The 17,372-nt window shown below is 34.6% G+C and overlaps 1 protein-coding gene across 1 annotated transcript; it reads left to right on the forward strand.

Moving 5' to 3' along the window:
* Positions 1–4,742: 4,742 nt before the first annotated feature.
* Positions 4,743–16,729, forward strand: LOC122059372 (probable LRR receptor-like serine/threonine-protein kinase At1g56140). Its single transcript, XM_042622107.1, has 24 exons — positions 4,743–5,024; positions 5,153–5,339; positions 6,653–6,724; positions 7,231–7,302; positions 7,398–7,469; positions 7,571–7,642; positions 9,105–9,176; positions 9,273–9,347; positions 10,172–10,243; positions 10,341–10,412; positions 10,530–10,601; positions 10,736–10,807; positions 10,904–10,969; positions 11,323–11,388; positions 11,660–11,704; positions 11,880–11,944; positions 12,779–13,170; positions 13,271–13,469; positions 14,170–14,334; positions 14,580–14,698; positions 14,945–15,155; positions 15,262–15,493; positions 15,594–15,744; positions 16,150–16,729. The coding sequence occupies exons 1-24, from the start codon at positions 4,862–4,864 to the stop codon at positions 16,561–16,563; spliced, it is 3,198 nt and encodes a 1,065-aa protein (XP_042478041.1). The 5' UTR covers positions 4,743–4,861; the 3' UTR covers positions 16,564–16,729.
* The last annotated feature ends 643 nt before the right edge of the window (positions 16,730–17,372 follow it).

A 17,372-nucleotide genomic window follows, 5' to 3' on the forward strand; every position in this document is an offset into this window, starting at 1 on the left:
TAAATAGATCCATAACCCAATTAAGGCCCGTTTATGACAGCCCGAGTCTAAGACCAACCAACTCGATATAAATCTTACTATGTCCACCCTAACTAAGCCCGTTTAACTAAACGAGCGTTTATGGTGCAGCCCTAAAATTTGGCCAAGCCTAAGTAGGCCCAACCGAAACCAGCCCATCCCGACCGTTGACACCCCTAATCTAAGTCATATGCCTACAGCCTTTGCCCTCCCCCCCCCCTCCCACCACCACCCAAACCAAAAAAACCTCTTTCCCTCCCCACTTTCCTTCTTGTGGTTTTTTTTTCCTCACTTGGGTTTGGGTGTTTACATTGGTCAAATCTTAAATAACATTTGAGATCATATCAAGTGGAGAACTAGTCCAACTTGATTATGATATTCTCAACCAAAATTTGCTAGTCAATTGGCACTTATGTTTGATTACCTAATGCTAGAAGATATTTGCAGATTAATTAGTCAAAAGTAGGTCACTTGTAATCTTATAATGTGGCCTCTTGTTACTATATTAATGCGGCTTTTTCTTTATTGCTGCATATAGTTGCTTAGAATGCTACATACTCTTTTTTTAATTTTGGGGCCTTTTCTATTTCTCTTTTTGTGTAAAATTAAGAATAAGGGAGAAGGATCGCTGCAATGTCAAAATACAGTTTTCCATCAATGAGGAGATGAGAAATCAAATATTTCAATAAAGGATTTTAATTAGAAGAAAAAGTGTGGTATCCACGAGTGAGATTAAGATTATAAACCCAATAGAAGACCGAAGTGCCTTGTCTAATTCACAATCCGTACATCTTTTAAATGCCCTTGGAGTTGGATGGATCTGAGTCATCTGATTGTGACAGTTAGAATAAAATCAAAATCAAACCAAATACCTGATTCTGGGCTGATTTACACCCATAACCCTCTCATACCATATTCAATCTTAGATGTATAATAAGTTGGGGCAGGGACTTTCAAATTCAAATTGAAGGAAGAAGTTGGAAAGAGTAGAACATGGTGCAGCCACTGAACCACATAAGAAACCGAAGGAAGTAATTGGAAGAGGAGAGGGCAGAGTGGGGGTGAGGGCACGGGTGGTGGGCTGTTGGAAGAGTATCACAGCCGGAAGACCAGGGGATATCTAGAAATTTTGGTTTATCAACGGAGAAAAAGAGGTGGAAGTTTGCACCATTGGGGCATCAGAAAAGAAGTTTGGGGTAGGAGAGTTTAGGGAAAAGAATGCTACCAGTCATGTGGCCCTCCGCCTAGACACAAAAGAACATGAATTTACCACTATGCCCTCTATGAAATAAATAAATCCAACAATGTTGATGCCTCTACCGGCGTTCTCATTGATTCCGCATTGGTACAGAGACTATGTGAATAGGTATCGATCCCTTGCCCTTAAGTAAATATAAGTTGAGTGTACGAAGTGATAGTAATTGCCCTTAAATGAGTTAGTGACAGATTCTAATGATTTAACACCTTAAAGGGTGTCAATAAAAAAATCTCTTATGTAAAAAATAATAAAGCAAGCTTCCTAGTCATACCATACGTGCAAAAGATCATTTGTGCATTCTTCTATTAGTAACACGTGCATCCCCATGGACTAGTCTTGCGACCACACTATGCATGGTCTCCTCAAGTCTCCCATCTAGAATAGATTTGAAGCAATCCAAAGAATTTTTTTTTTTTTTTTGGAGAACCTTTGCTCTATATTAAATAATAAAAGGGTATCAATTAGTATGATTTTGGATATTGGGTTCGATTTCAGTTCAATGCCGGAGATAGAAAGGAAAACCCAAATTTGTAACTTACAGAGAACTCAAATGCATTTCCAAAACTGAAACCGTATAGACTTGATTTGAATAATAAACAGTTCGTTGTTTCATTCGATTCAGTCTTGGTACTACTTTTTATAAGGTTTCATAAATCATGTCATATAATATAATGGATATGCTAATACTCACGGCCAATAGGATGGTGCACACGAGCATCTTCAGCGCAGGGTAGTGTGATCTTTTCACACCAGCCATATCTAGGCGTAGAAAAATGCTAGGGGATAGCATTCTTTCTTCTTAAGATTAAATATGTTCGTTTAACATAAAATTTATAATTTTGTATGATTCAGTTTGTACTAACGGTTCTACCTAAAATATCGAGATCATACCATACCAAATAAAACTCATTTTCTTGATACCAAAATCGTTCCGATTCCTACTCGATTTAATTTAATATGTTTACTGTCAATTTGATATTCATTTTTATTCCAAATTGACACCCTTAATATTAGTCATATCATTAAAGGTTTTATTAAAGTTCAAGTAGTAAACAATTTGCTTGATGAGTTGACATTAATGTTTTATGATCCAAGCAATGTTGAAACAGTTTTTTTGCATAACATATCAACAATTTTTGGTTTGGTAATGACAAACAAATTGACAACGAACTAGACTTTTATAGTCTTTGTGAAAAGGGACGAATTTGTGAGCGGAGTCAACAAACCAGCGTTTGGAAGAGGACAAAATGTCACGTACTTAATAATATTCATCAACTTCCTTTAATGGATTATTGGTTAATTGAATAGTTAAATTTTTTTGACCAATTCAAATCCTGTGGATTTTACCCTTTTATATATTATATTTATTATTATAGTAATTCAATCAGATGGTCAATTCACGGTCGTTGAAGAGATTCTATCTTCATTTTGTAGATGAAAGTTCCATACATAAATCAATTGAAAGAATGATTTTTTTTTTTTTTGGGGTCAAGGTAGTATTAATAGACAACAAAATAAGGATAAGAACAGTGTGTGGATGTCTATACCTTCAGATCATGTGGATTCAAATGAATAGATTCCAAGATCTCTTGCTCACATGTTAGGTTTCAATTCAGTTAAAATTGGGCACATGACAAAGCAAAGCATGAGGAAAAAAATACAAAATAACTAAGACGATGCATGGGATTAGTGCGAGAAATTATTTGAAAATGTACAAAAATGTGTGCCATTAGTGAGGAGAGGAAATAATTGAATTTGGGACTGCTATTTGATGCATGCATGTCTTATTTAAATTATATCCTTAATATTCAAAGGTCCAAGAGTTGCCACATAACTTTTCCATGTGAAATATTTGTGTCTACCTACCCATTTTGTTTGGGTTATCAACCATACAAGAACCTTCAACCTTTCTCTGTTTTTGCTATAAACTTTTTTAATTTTTTGGTGAAATTTGTTTGTGCTAAAACATAATTAGAGAAAGTTTTCTTTCACCTCTGAATCTACTGTCATTATTTGTCCTTCTAATTGTCGATGGTCCAAAATCCTCTTCATTGTCTTTGACACCCATCCAAAGCCAATGATGGTATCATATTGTGTCTTGACGAAAACTTGTTCCAACATGATTTAGATCATTTCCACCAATTTATTCAATTGGCCACTTTCGTAAAATTTAACGAAATCCTAAAATGATGCAAGAAACGAATGGAAACCGTAACAAACAATCACACAATGGAAAGATTTATGTTGTTAGACAATCTAAGATCTTCTTCACTATCAATGAAAAATAGAATTACAACTACTCATCATCACTCTTCTTTTAGATTATAGAGAATGAACTCGCAATAGAACCATAGCAACATAATATAAGTATACTTTATCTTTTTTATTATTATTATTATTATTATTATTAGGGAGCCCCAATGAAAGTTGAATTCATGATATGTTTAATTTTTTCGAACTGCTCAAGTTATTCTTATTCCCCATAGGGTCTCTTCATGGCTCTTTAGAATCAACTGACAAACCCATGTGATGGGATATGAAACATCTTAACCCCTAGCCACCTTATATGATGTCTATGTCTAGTCTTTTTTTCAGGTGAGATGTTTATGTCTAATCATGTCTAGTCACATGATAAGGATCTTAGAATTCATATCATATATGGTGGTACAATAAGCGGATGGAGCATGTCATATAATGATGTGAATTTGAAATCGAAATTGAATTGAATTGTTTACATTGAAACTGTGAAACTAGTTATTAAATGGTTCGATTTTTCGTTTTAAAATTGAAGACGTGATTTGATTTTGGTTTTATTAGTTTAAAAAAACTATAAATTGATTAACATATACATAGTAAATTTAAGTCATTCAATTTTAAGTTTAAATACATTTCAATAAAAAAAAATCAAGTTTACATTAATAACTATTAAAAAAAAATCAAGTTTACATTAATAACTATTAAAAAAAAACATATAATAATAAACAGTTCAATTCAATGTTACAATTTACATCCATTTCACAAAAAAATTTAAAGGTAAAGAAGTTGTTTGGATAAAAAATTAAAAAAATAAATAAATCATTTAAAACTCTTTAAATCGAAACCGTTTATAAAGGGTTTCGATTTTAATATATGAAACCATTTATTAAATGATTTGATTTTGATTTTACCTAGAAAACCTTATATCAAACCATCCACACCGATACCAAATCGATTAACACCCTTAAATTTCCAGATTAATATATTTCCAGGTCGGATCAATCAGAATTTGTGTTCATGTATACGCCGCCTTGGGTTGAAAACACTAGGGAAAGAAAAAAAAAAAAAAGAGTTGAAAGATAAGATCCTGAAAAATGTAATTCAATGAAATGAGCCTTTATTTCACACGTATTCAGATATTGAACAACCAAATCGGATAAGCTTCAATATATATATATATATATATAAACCCATGCTCTCTCTTTCTCTCTCTCTCTCTACCCTCCGTCCTATGTTGAATATTGAGTACTTCTGTTCTGAATCCTTTTATGAGCTATAAGGATCTGAGATTAGTTTCTACATCTTCCAAGTAAGATTTGGCCATCATATATGCACATGGAAGAAGATCAGAGGAAGAAGAAATCCATGTTGATTAAACCCACATGTTTTTCAGTAGTTGCTCATGCCTTGTGCACCATTTACATGGTCCTCAGCCATGTCCTGATCATATCTGAAGCTCAAACCACCAATACCACAACAGACCCATCTGAAGGTTCTCTCTCTCTCTCTCTCTCTCTCTCTCTCTCTCTCTCTCTCTCTCTCTCATCAACTAACTTAATTTATTGATGAATAATACATGGCTGGAGGCAAACTGATGATGAGTTGGATTTGTTGGTGCAGTGAGAGCTCTAAACTCCATTTTCCAGAAATGGGGTATCAAGGCTACATCCAACTGGAACATCAGTGGGGAACCTTGCAGTGGATACGCCACTGACAATACAAATCTCGACAACAACGGAGTCTTCAATCCAGGCATCAAGTGTGATTGCTCATACAACAATAGCGCCATATGCCATATTACCCACTTGTGAGTCACTTACTATCTCATCACCACTCACTAATTCCATTTCTCACCTCGAGGTGCGAATCCATGTGTTGAGGTGTGTGTCAGGTGTTTTCAATTTTCAAATACTACGTTGGGTATCCCAGCCATCGGAGAAGATTTTAATCCGGCTATCTTCGCTCTTAGGAAAATTGTCCAACGCTTGGCTCAGTTAGCTGGACGAGCCTTGGAACATATATAACTCGTTCAAACTAAAACTGATTAGCTAGTTTTCAGGTCTTGGTCAGTTTGATTCATTGATTGATTTCTTATATTGATATTTTGTTTTTGGTTCATTTGATAGTTTAGATTAAAGAGTAAAAGAGCAATCTAATGCATAAGGTTCTCGCTATTGTAGGATTTGAGAGAGGTATGTGTAAACCCGGATTATCTCCAACTAGCTTTACTCTTCAATCCTATCTCATACCATCTATTGGGTGTGTGGAAACAGTTTCAATTTGGAGATGGAATTAATATTTAAAATTTTCTAAAATCAAAACCGAAATTAAGCTGATATATACCTAAATTAGGTAGATCTAGTTTTTTTTTTTTTCCTTTTAATTCGATTTTATCCTTGGCCTCCAAATTTTAAATTATTTTATATATATATCTATATATCGGTTTTGATTTTATTTTATTTTTTTTATTTTTTATTTTTTAAGAAGCCTCCAAATTGACACACCTAGAAGTGATAGAAATATGGTAGTGGACAAATAAGTCATGGACCCAAGCAAGAGGCCATGTCCACTCATTTAGAGTCATTCTGATAATAATACTTTTATTGTAATAGAAATATTGAATAGACAGACTAGACATGGACCCCAAAGCACTACAAGAAAACTTTACCCCTATCTGATAATGTGTACCGCGTCCAAACAAAGCACGTGTCTTCCCACTGGCTATGGGTTTGGTGTGTACTTACACTGTCGGGTAGCATTATCTCGCCCTATATATGGGAAAAAGAATCATGCCTACTTGTGTGATTCTACACCGAAACACAGACAAAGTGACAGGTATGAAAAGACCATGCTACCCCCTGCTTTGATGCTTCAGTGTGACATCCCATTGATATTGGCCTACATGCTGACACAGTGACCATGCAAGTAGACGGAATTCCTTCACTCTATATGTATCCTTTCACATGCTATTATATATGTAGGCCAAGTGGCAAATAATTAATGGGCTATTAAATGTAACAAAGTGTGGTTGGAACTAAGTAAATGCATATCTCTATATATGTAGCTATGTTAATTCCTCTTTTAAATATGACTAAATTCATTTAATTTCTATTTTTGCAGGAAAGTATATGCTTTGGAAGTAGTGGGGACAATTGTAGAGGAGCTTATGAATCTTACTTACCTCAGCAATTTGTATGGATACCTTTTTACTCTCATACTTAACTAGTTTCTTAATTAGTTTCAAAACCATAATTTGAAATTTCTTTCTTCCTTTATTTGTGTCTTCCAAACATGGCTTGAGATCTAAACCCTTGGATTGGCCACAACCAAATCAACCTACCATAGGCACATAACCGATGTGTTTATTTGAAGGACGCAAAACCGGGGTTATGATGCCTAGACCGGACACCAACCTATTTTGGTCTAATTAGGGTTTAGTGGTTCAATTAGTTAGCTGACGTCATACTTTAACAGATATTCCCTAATGGGCACAAACAATAGGGAAGGAGAGATAAGTGTAATTGTCAGTATTGCGGGAGAGGTTTAATAATGGTGACATACCTCAGGGGATGGGCCTGTAAAAAATATTTCGGGTGGGAGTAGGGGTTAAACAGCCAGCATACCTCCATTGCTCCAAGTTTAATCACTAATATTACATGCTATTAAATTTTTTTTTTTTAAATTTTTTTTTTTTACAGGGATTTGCGTCAAAATTATTTCACAGGTCCCTTGCCTAAATTTATAGGCAACTTTACTCAAATGCAATACATGTAAGTTAGCTCAGTCTTCAATTAAAATTCAAAGTTGTTTGTTTTATGTGTTATGAGTTATGATATATGTTCACTCTCTCAATGACACTATATAGGAGTGTTGGTATTAATGCTTTATCAGGGGAGCTTCCAAAAGAACTAGGAAACCTTACCAATCTAATTGTATTGTAAGTAATCTTCTTTTTTAATTTGTTATCTCTTTCTTTGCTCACCCTTTTAGTTTAATGGAATATCTCCTTCTTTTTTTTTATTTTTTTTTTGGGTGCAGGAGTATTAGCTCAAATAATTTCAATGGCACACTTCCCCCCGAGCTTGGGAATTTAGTAAACTTGGAACAACTGTGAGTATATTTACTTGAAAAATGAAGAAAACAAAAATTTGCTAAAAACTGCAAAAATATGTAGTATTCAATATAGCAATTCATTAATTAGTGCGATCACTGGAATGTTTAGTGCTTATGTTATTGAAATCTCTAGTAGTCAAATTAATTAGGTAGCAGTTTTAGTTAAAAGCATTGATGATGATGATGATGATGATGATGATGATGACGATGTGGGGTCAATAAGATGTTAATTATCATTAAATTGCAGTTTCTATTAGTCTCTAGCCAAAAAAAGAAAAAGAAAAAAGGGCTAATCAACTATTGTCATAGAATAATTAGGCATTATAATCCTTGTGACCTACCTCATTGTCACAAGCTCACATTTTTTTTGTAATTTTATTTGATTTTGGTATCATTTTTAGGTTTTTCTCCTACCGCTTTGAACTGGTACTTGACTCACATGAACCCACCATGTTATGCAATCATTTTGTGTCTTCAAACATGTTATAAAGATAAACAGTTTGACATTCTTCTTTTTTTTTTTTTTTTGAACATAACATTAAAAAAATATTTTGAAGTTGTTTACTGAAATATTTATTTTTATTTTCATAGAATTTTTTTAGTGCCTATACCTTTTTTTCTTTGCTATGAATCAGAAAATAAAATAATATATTAGAATAAGGGGTTGTACAAAAAAAGCGTCTAGGCGTATCCAGACAATCACAACAATCATAAAGAAATCGAAAGAATTTTAAACTCCACATTCGGCATTGCCATCAGTAGAGACCTAAGGCCCATCTATCAATGTTTTGATACCCCACCTATGGCATTGCCATTACCAGAAGACTCAGAACAAAGAAATTATAAATGAAGAAAATAAAATCAAGTATAAATAAATCTAAATCTTGGCCTTTCTTGTACATCCTAAAGGACTTCATCATTAACAAAATTAGTATGTGTCATCCAAAATATGGAAGATCGAGACGACACCCCCCCTTTCGCTAGAAGATCTGCAACGGTAGTTTCTTCTCTCATAATGTGCCTATACAACGTCCATTTGTATTTAAAAAATTATTCAGAAAATATTTTCTGTTGAATCAATTGGAGCCTTGAAAAATTTGATGACTGCTAAAAATAGGATCTCTAACTTATTTAATTTAAGGGTAATAGATATCATGATCTCAACTTGTGAAATTAATGGTTGGCTTCACATTTTTTATGACAAATTTCATTTTATTACTTTTTTTTTTGGGGGGGGGGGGGGGGGGGGTGGGGGGTAGGGTTAGAATGTCACATAGCTTCGTTAAATATGGTGATTTCTGAATCATATATTTGGGTGGTAAATATTTATTATTTCTAAGAAAACCTTAATACTGATCAATTACAATAAATTAGAAATATATATATATATATATATATATTTTGGATGAATAAATTAGAACCCATTATTTATGAGAAATTGATTGTTTATTTCTGGCAGTTACTTTGATAGTTCAGGACTGAGTGGCACAATCCCATCAACATTTGTTAAATTACAAAGCTTACTGACAGTGTAAGAGCATCTATTCTCTAGCTTGAAAGCTTGAATATATAGATAGATATATCCTTCTTTCTTCAACTTACAAATAGGAAATTCTTGGAATCATAGGTGGGCATCTGACAATGCACTTACTGGAAAAATTCCTGACTTCATTGGCACGAATTGGCTTAATCTCACTTCCTTGTAAGACGGTATTTTAACATTCAATTCATGCTTCATATTATTTTTTCTAAAACTTTTTATATAAGTTTCAGAAACTCTAGATGATATGTGTATATATTGCACACAACCATAAATATTTCATTATAAGAATTTTACTCTTTCATAAATTTATGACTTAGGTATAGGGGTGTTCGGTCAGATTTTTGTCTGGGTTGAATCAATCGGTCAGATTTTGATCTGGATTGAATCAGTTTTGGTCTGGGAATAATGAAACCATAACAAAACCAGTAAGGAAATATCGGTTTTTATGCGGTTTGGTTTCAGTTTGGCTTTGGTTTCGATTTCTTATATCGACTTATAATTAGGTTGGTTTTGGGTGTGTCCGGTTTACCATGCAAATTAACGGATTGCAAGTAACATCGCTCGGGATCAGAGAATTCCTTTCTATACGCTAGACAGGAACTGGGGCTATTTGAACCGAGAAGAGAAAATGAGACTACTGGTTGGACCATATCAAAAGCAACCGCCCTTCCAATGGTGTACGATACTATTCATATTTATGTTTTGTATCGATTTGGTTTAGTTCGGTTTTCGATACAGTTCAGTATGGTTTTGGGTCATAATATCCCAAACCAAAACCAGTCCAATAAGGCTTTGGTTCAATTCGGTCCTGACTATTTTTGGTCCGGTCCGGCCTATTAAACCGGTTTGGTTTAGATTTTGACATCCCTACTTAGGTAACACATTTTCTAGCTCAACTTGTAATATTATATCAAAATTCATTCACAGTTGGAGGATTTTACTTGAATTCACTTCTGTAACATTTCCATCATTAATGTTTGTAGGAGGCTTCAAGGAAACTCGTTTGAAGGACCAATACCTTCAAGTTTTTCTAATCTAACCTCCATGACAGATTTGTGAGTTTTATGTTTTTTTTTTTTCTATAATTTAAGTTAGACTATATATTTATATATGTTTCTAATCTCACCTTATTCCTGAGATATAATTATGCAGAAGAATTAGTGAGATATCTAATGGGAGTTCATCATTAGCATTTATCAAGAATATGACAGCTCTAAGTGTTTTGTAAGTCAATATTTTAGGCATACCATCTTCTATCTTCTATATTCATTTTATATTATCCATAAAGACATTGCATTTCTTAATCTTATAACTAATAAAAATTTTGATTACTTCAAACAGAATCTTGAGGAATAACAATATTAGTGATACTATTCCATCCAATATTACTGTGTATCAGAGTTTGCAGCAACTGTAAGTTTCCATTGTTCATTGATGATTCCTATGATTAATTCATGAATATATATTGTTTCTACTATTGGGTAGCCACCTTAATTAGATCTTCAGACGTCTCATGTTACCCTTTGAAATTTAATTAACTCTTGTAGGGACTTGAGCTTCAACAATTTAACTGGAAAAATTCCAAGCTCTCTCTTCACTTTGAGTAGCCTTTCTTATTTGTAAGGAAAAATATATTATTTACTCATATTTTCTACTTTCCTCTTGTAATATAGCACCTTGTTTGACATTGCAACTATTGTTGCGTCCATACACAGGTTTCTTGGAAACAACCAATTATTCGGTACCTTGCCTTCTCAGAAGAGTTCCTCACTTCTCAGCATGTATGTTAATCTTAGTTCCTCTCCACTGTTTGACCTTCAATAAATAAATTTCTAAGGGATTGCAATAGATCTAAAACGTTCTGAGTTAAAAATAAATAAAATCGTAACAAAAAAGAAAAAAAAGAGTCACATTTTCATTAAAAGATTACTGATGTATCGCTTTCTTATGGGTTTTTGGGTCAGTGATCACAATAATTGAGGAAGCAAATCTTCTTAGGTTCATATGTATAGTATCCAAAATGTGATTACTCTACACCAAAAACAAACGTCAACATTTTATTCATTTGCTGAAAACCATATGTATAATCTATTAAAATAGTACGTACTAACATGGCTTATATGCTATATTGCAGAGATTTGTCATATAATCAATTATCAGGAATCCTTCCTTTATGGGTTACAGAAGGAAGGTTGCAAGTGTGAGTTAAGAAAATCTGATACTGATTCCTTCATTACCTAGCTGTGAATGTGATCTGCTAAATTCTTTTATATGGCATTTATAATATTTTTCATTTAAGAGGGCTTCTTTCTTTTTCATTGTTTTCTTGCATAGTGGTGTTAAAGAGTTTCAAGAAGGCCGTCATACTTGCGTCAATGATTAATTTTAATGATCTTAATATCTATGTTCGCTTTTTATAATTTTTAATAATGTTTACTAACTTATAGCTTTGTTCTGGTTCTTCTATTCAGCAACTTGATTGCCAACAACTTCAACATTAGTGGTTCAAATATCAGGTATTATCTCCAACTGTTAACACTTAAAAAGCTATTCAAACTGGGTGATATAAAAGAACCATTGCTCACATGTCTTAGAGAGAGTACTTGTACCATGTTGAATCCAATTGTATATTTTATCTTTTTGTTATATATCACACTTCATAATCTAAGCACTTGATTGTTGTATTTTAAGTGGTTTGCCTTCAGGATTGAAATGCCTTCAACGAAATTTTCCATGCAATCGGGGATCTCCATTATGTGAGTAGTGTGTCAACTCCACTTTCTTACAGATGTAACAGCTAGTGTTGGTAATATGAGGCCTTAGAAGCTGAAAGTCACCAACATTCAGGGGTTAGTCAGTATATACTGTCCCCCTCCCCCCTCCCTCTTTGTTTCCTCACTTGTTTTCCTATTTTGATTAATAAATTAGAGAGGGAAGCACAATAATGATGGTAGAGTACATTTGGCAAGCAATGCTTAGAGACTTGCTTTTGCTGATTGATATAGTAACTAATAACAGGAGACCCAATCACAATTCTAGATGGAATTATGCCAAGGGCCCTTTGAGGATCCTTGTCAAATTAGTAGTGCACCTTTTAAAATTGCAAAATTCAATCCTCTCAAATAGTCCAACATATCTACCAAATATATAAATAGTCCAACATATAGAACAAAATATAGATTAGGCATGTTTATCACAATAATTAATCTACTGAGTTGGATCAAGCCAATGTTTTCACCATTCAAATAGAGAATTAAATCCCTATGCCTTGGGGCTTAGTTCCAAAGTCAAAGAGAAAAAGTAATTCTAGAGAAGGGACGTTCAAAAGCAGTGGGTGAGCTTGTGGCACAACAGTTAAGTTGCACTATTGCAACATGTTGGTCATAGGTTCAAAACTTGAAAACACACTGCTGTAACTTTGACTAAGGTATACATTCTGACATTCAACCCTTCAAATACTAACCTTAATTTCTTCAAATTGGAAAGGACATCATTTTGAGAAAGGATTCTTTTTTTTTTTTTTTTTTTTTTTTTTACTACTGCCTTGTAGGAAACTAAATTGATTAGTGTAATGTTTTGCTCCGGTATAGATTATAACTTCTCTATCAAGTGTGGAGGTCCAGAAATTAAGTCTTCTGCGGGGATTGTATTCGAGAGGGAGAATGAAACACTTGGCACAGCCACTTATTTTGTCACTGAAACAGAAAGATGGGCAGTGAGCAACACTGGAAAGTTTAATGATAAGAGCGATGATGATACATATACCGTATCTTCTTATGCGCAATTCGGAAATACTTTTGATCCAGATTTGTTCCAGACAGCAAGAATATCTCCGGGGTCACTAAGATACTATGGGCTGGGGCTTCAAAATGGAATTTACAATGTGACACTACTATTTTCTGATATTACACTCTCAAATGTATTCGCAAATATTCATAATTGGGGAAATCTTGGAAGGCGTGTGTTTGATATTTATATCCAGGTAAGTTGACCAAAGTAAGAGATAATGAAAGCATTTAACTTTACAAATTGATGCACTGCACAAAAGAAGAGATCAAACTATTTATTTCATAATATTTCAGGGTAACCTATGGTTGCAAGATTTTGACATACGGAAGGAGGCAGGGGGAATCTCTTTTAAAGCTGTACAAAAGGAAACCCAAGCACAAGTGTCGGAGAACTTCCTTGAAATCCATTTCTTTTGGGCTGGAAAAGGGACTTGTTGTGTGCCTGAACAAGGTACATATGGACCATCCATTTCGGCCATCAGCGCTGTTCGAAGTAAGTTCTCTGAAATTGATATGGATTGCTATTAAATTATATATTTTATGGGGAAGACTTCTCTGTCCGGGAGAGTGGTTCCTACACCAGTGTAGGGCCAATAGGAGTGCACCAGTAAGTAGGGGTGTCAATCCTAGGCCAGCCAAGCCCGACACGTTTATAAGTCCAATTTGGTCCGACATACTAGTCCGACCATTTATATGGTATATTTTGATTTTTTTTTTATAAGGTATATATTGATATTTTTGTCAATTATTGAATGTAATAGAATGTAAAGTCTTTCTAAATTGTTGATGATTTAATAAATATATTAAATTTTTCTAAAATATAAAACAATCAAAGCCCGTTAAAGGCTTTAATGGTGCATTAGCCGGTTTAAGGCCAATTAACCCGGTTAGTAGAAGCCCGAAACCCGACCTAGCCTGACCTAGCCAAACTAATTCCTTAAATAAGCAATTCATGTTGCAAGCAAAGAGGCCCGGCTAGGCCCAACCGACGCTGACCAATTGTCACCCCTACCTGGAAGCATCAACAGGGTGGGCATTTCTGCCTCTCATGAGGGACGGGACAGGATGGGATGGGGCTGTCAATTCACCCCCTCTCTGTATGAGTGTAGCAAAACCCACACTCCGGGATAGAGTTCTTTCTCCCATATTTTATGATCTAATAGTAGCTATTAACAATTATTTTCTTCATTCAGATTCTGTTCCAACTGTTGGCAACACACCACATACTGGTTTAATTGTTGGAATCGCTGTTCCTATTGGAGTTGTCAGCTTTCTATTTTTTTCCGTGGTTTATTATATTCTTCAAAGAAGGAAAGGGAAAGGGAAAGGGAAAGGGCTGAATATTGATGAAGATGCAGGTAAAAAACTAAATGAATTGTTGTCTCAGACTGTAGACTACTTTGTTGATTGGATTTTCTGTTCAAGGTTGGAAATCTTGTATCCATGCATGAAGGAGAGAAGAATAGATGTTCCTTCCATCAGTCTAGGAATCTTGTTATTTGATTCCTTTTACATATGTTGATTAATTAATCAAGTTAGAGTCATAATTATATCCAAAATTGGATTAAAAAATAACAGCCCATCTTTCTTGACTGAATTGCAGAGTTTCTAGTTATAGGTTCTAGACCAAACACCTTCAGTTATGCAGAACTGAGGACTGCTACAGACGAGTTCAATTCTGCTAATAAGCTGGGGGTGGGAGGCTTTGGACCTGTTTACAAGGTATGTTGCTACTATTTTAGATCGAAGGAGTACTTTTTGTTGAAGCATGCATCAATAATTGAATATTTAGAAACAATCATCCCATTAATTCAATATGGGTTATATACAACAGAAGTGCATGGGAATGTACTGTTAATTCTAAATCTTTTTATTTCACTCTAAACGAAATACAAGACTTGAACGAAGAGGAGAATAGCTGACATGAAATTGAATTACTAAAATCTAGTGGATTGGTGTATTGTGTAGGGAACGCTTCCTGATCAAAGGGTGGTGGCTGTCAAGCAACTTTCAGTGGCATCCCACCAGGGAAACCGTCAGTTCATAACAGAGATCGCTACCATATCTGCAGTGCAACATCGAAACCTTGTGAAATTGTATGGTTGTTGCATAGAGGGAGATAGGCGACTTCTGGTTTATGAGTACCTTGAAAATAAAAGCCTTGATCAAGCACTATTTGGTAGGCATTTGCAAGAAGAGTATATATACTATTCCTAGGTGCCCTAGATGTTTCTTTATTCAGAAAACGACTATGAATCTCAATCATATCTTGAATTCTTGAATAGGAAGGAGTGGTTTACATCTAAATTGGCCAACACGCTACGATATCTGTTTGGGGACAGCACGTGGTCTAGCATATCTTCATGAGGATTCAAAGCCTAGAATTGTCCACAGAGATGTCAAGGCTAGTAATATTCTACTTGATGCTGACCTCAACCCCAAAATTTCAGATTTTGGTTTGGCCAAACTTTATGATGACAAGATGACCCACATAAGCACTCGAGTTGCAGGAACAATGTAATGTTCTACAGCACTTGACTATCTGTACTTTTTTTCTTTTGGAAACCTTTAATTACAGATATTGAAGTTATGGGATCTAAAACTTTATTTGTTGAAGTGGCTATCTTGCGCCAGAGTATGCCATGCGTGGGCACCTAACAGAGAAAGCTGATGTCTTCGGATTTGGAGTAGTGGTCCTTGAGGTCATCAGTGGGAGGCCAATTTCCGACACAAGCTTGAGTGAAGAGAAGGTTTATCTTCTCGAATGGGTATGATTATGATCAATCTTTTATCTGATTTATACTATTTACCAAATTGTTTGATTCTTCAAACCCGCTAATTTCTGCCTAGATAATGGTCCTGAAATTATTTGCAATATAGATGAGCCAAACATAGACATTTGTTTAGAACATCCAAAATCGTATCCCAACTTATGAGGTTGGCAGACATTTGTTTAGAAATTAAGAAAAAAAAAAAAAAGGGTATTTAAATAGTAGAAATTTTTATTATAATAACCGTACATATTTTAGGTTTGCATATCAAGCACTTCCAAAACCTATAACCAGACCTGACTCCTAAACCTTACATAAGCATTATAACTGATGATTGTTTCAAACTGAAAAATTCGAAGTAGGTGTGGTTCACACATATGTTGTCATCTTCCTGATTTATAGGCTTGGAATCTACATGAAAGTAATCGTGAACTGGAACTGGTTGATCCTGCACTATCAGAATACAATGATGTAGAAGCAAGGCGAATGATAGGAGTAGGTCTCCTGTGCACTCAAGCATTGCCATCCCTACGTCCAGCAATGTCCCGTGTGGTGGCAATGCTTTCAGGAGATACTGAAGTGAGCACTGCCAAAACAAAACCTGGATACATAAATGATTGGGAATTCAATGGTATAAGCAGATTTATGAGTGGTGACACTTCTGGGACCTCAACGTCTGGGAATCCAAAAAGCCAAACCAGATCTTTAAATCTAACCGCTGTGGTAGATGGAGACCATTTTCCAGCAACTGCCGATCAACCAATGTTGCATCAAAGCGAAGGTGATATCCACCTTTCCAATTTATCTGATATATAAAGAGTCAGAGAGTCAAATATTTGTTCTTGTATATTGTAACAACGAAGGAATATACACACATGTAATTTATGGCTTCCTTTCTTTCTAATTTGATAGATAAGCTACATTAGCTACATTATAATTTGTTAAAAGTGAAGTCTCCCAGCTAGAACCATTGCCTCTACAATGCATGTGTATCTTTCACCTTCTTTCTCAACTAACAATGCCCAAGACTTCCTTATGTTTCTTCACTCTTTGATGTAGTCCCAATTGTCTTAATAAGAACTCATCATCTCTCAATCCAAACAATTCCCATCCTCTACAACCACAACATAATCCAAAATCCTTTTATACTAACAAAAGGAAAATCTGAAATCTCTTTCTAACCCTGACCAGCCCAAAAACAATTCGTCAGATTCCCAACCTCCCTAAACATCATCTGTCGGTAAAACTGCATAGTCATGCAGGGAGCTAGATGTTCCATTAGATTGATATGTGATGGGCATTACAGTTCTTGAATGCAGACGGTGATGTTAAGGTTAGTAAAAGATATATGCAGTACATAAATGACATGGTTGACTTTAAGGTTATGTTTGGGAGCCAATAAAAGAAAAGAAAAGAAAAAATTCAGAAAAAAATTTGAATTCAAGAGAGATGGACACATAAAAAACCATTGTGTAATCATTAATTTTTGTCATATTATGTCTTTTGAACGCTTTTTCTTTTCTTGATTACCAAACATAGCAAGGAAGAATTTCATCATGTAGCAAGAGATAGATCCCAAGAAAACTCCAAAGATCCGATCAAGGATTGAATCTACTTCTTTTATA

This window comes from Macadamia integrifolia, chromosome 13 (assembly GCF_013358625.1).
Source record: "Macadamia integrifolia cultivar HAES 741 chromosome 13, SCU_Mint_v3, whole genome shotgun sequence".
Classification (NCBI taxonomy): domain Eukaryota; kingdom Viridiplantae; phylum Streptophyta; class Magnoliopsida; order Proteales; family Proteaceae; genus Macadamia; species Macadamia integrifolia.

Coding starts and splice junctions, on each gene's coding strand:
- LOC122059372 (XM_042622107.1), top strand. CDS start 4,862: ATGCACATGGAAGAAGATCAGAGGAAGAAGAAATCCATGTTGATTAAA. Junction 10,970..11,322: donor AGTTCCTCACTTCTCAGCAT/GTATGTTAATCT, acceptor GCTATATTGCAG/AGATTTGTCATATAATCAAT. Junction 14,699..14,944: donor GCTTTGGACCTGTTTACAAG/GTATGTTGCTAC, acceptor TGTATTGTGTAG/GGAACGCTTCCTGATCAAAG.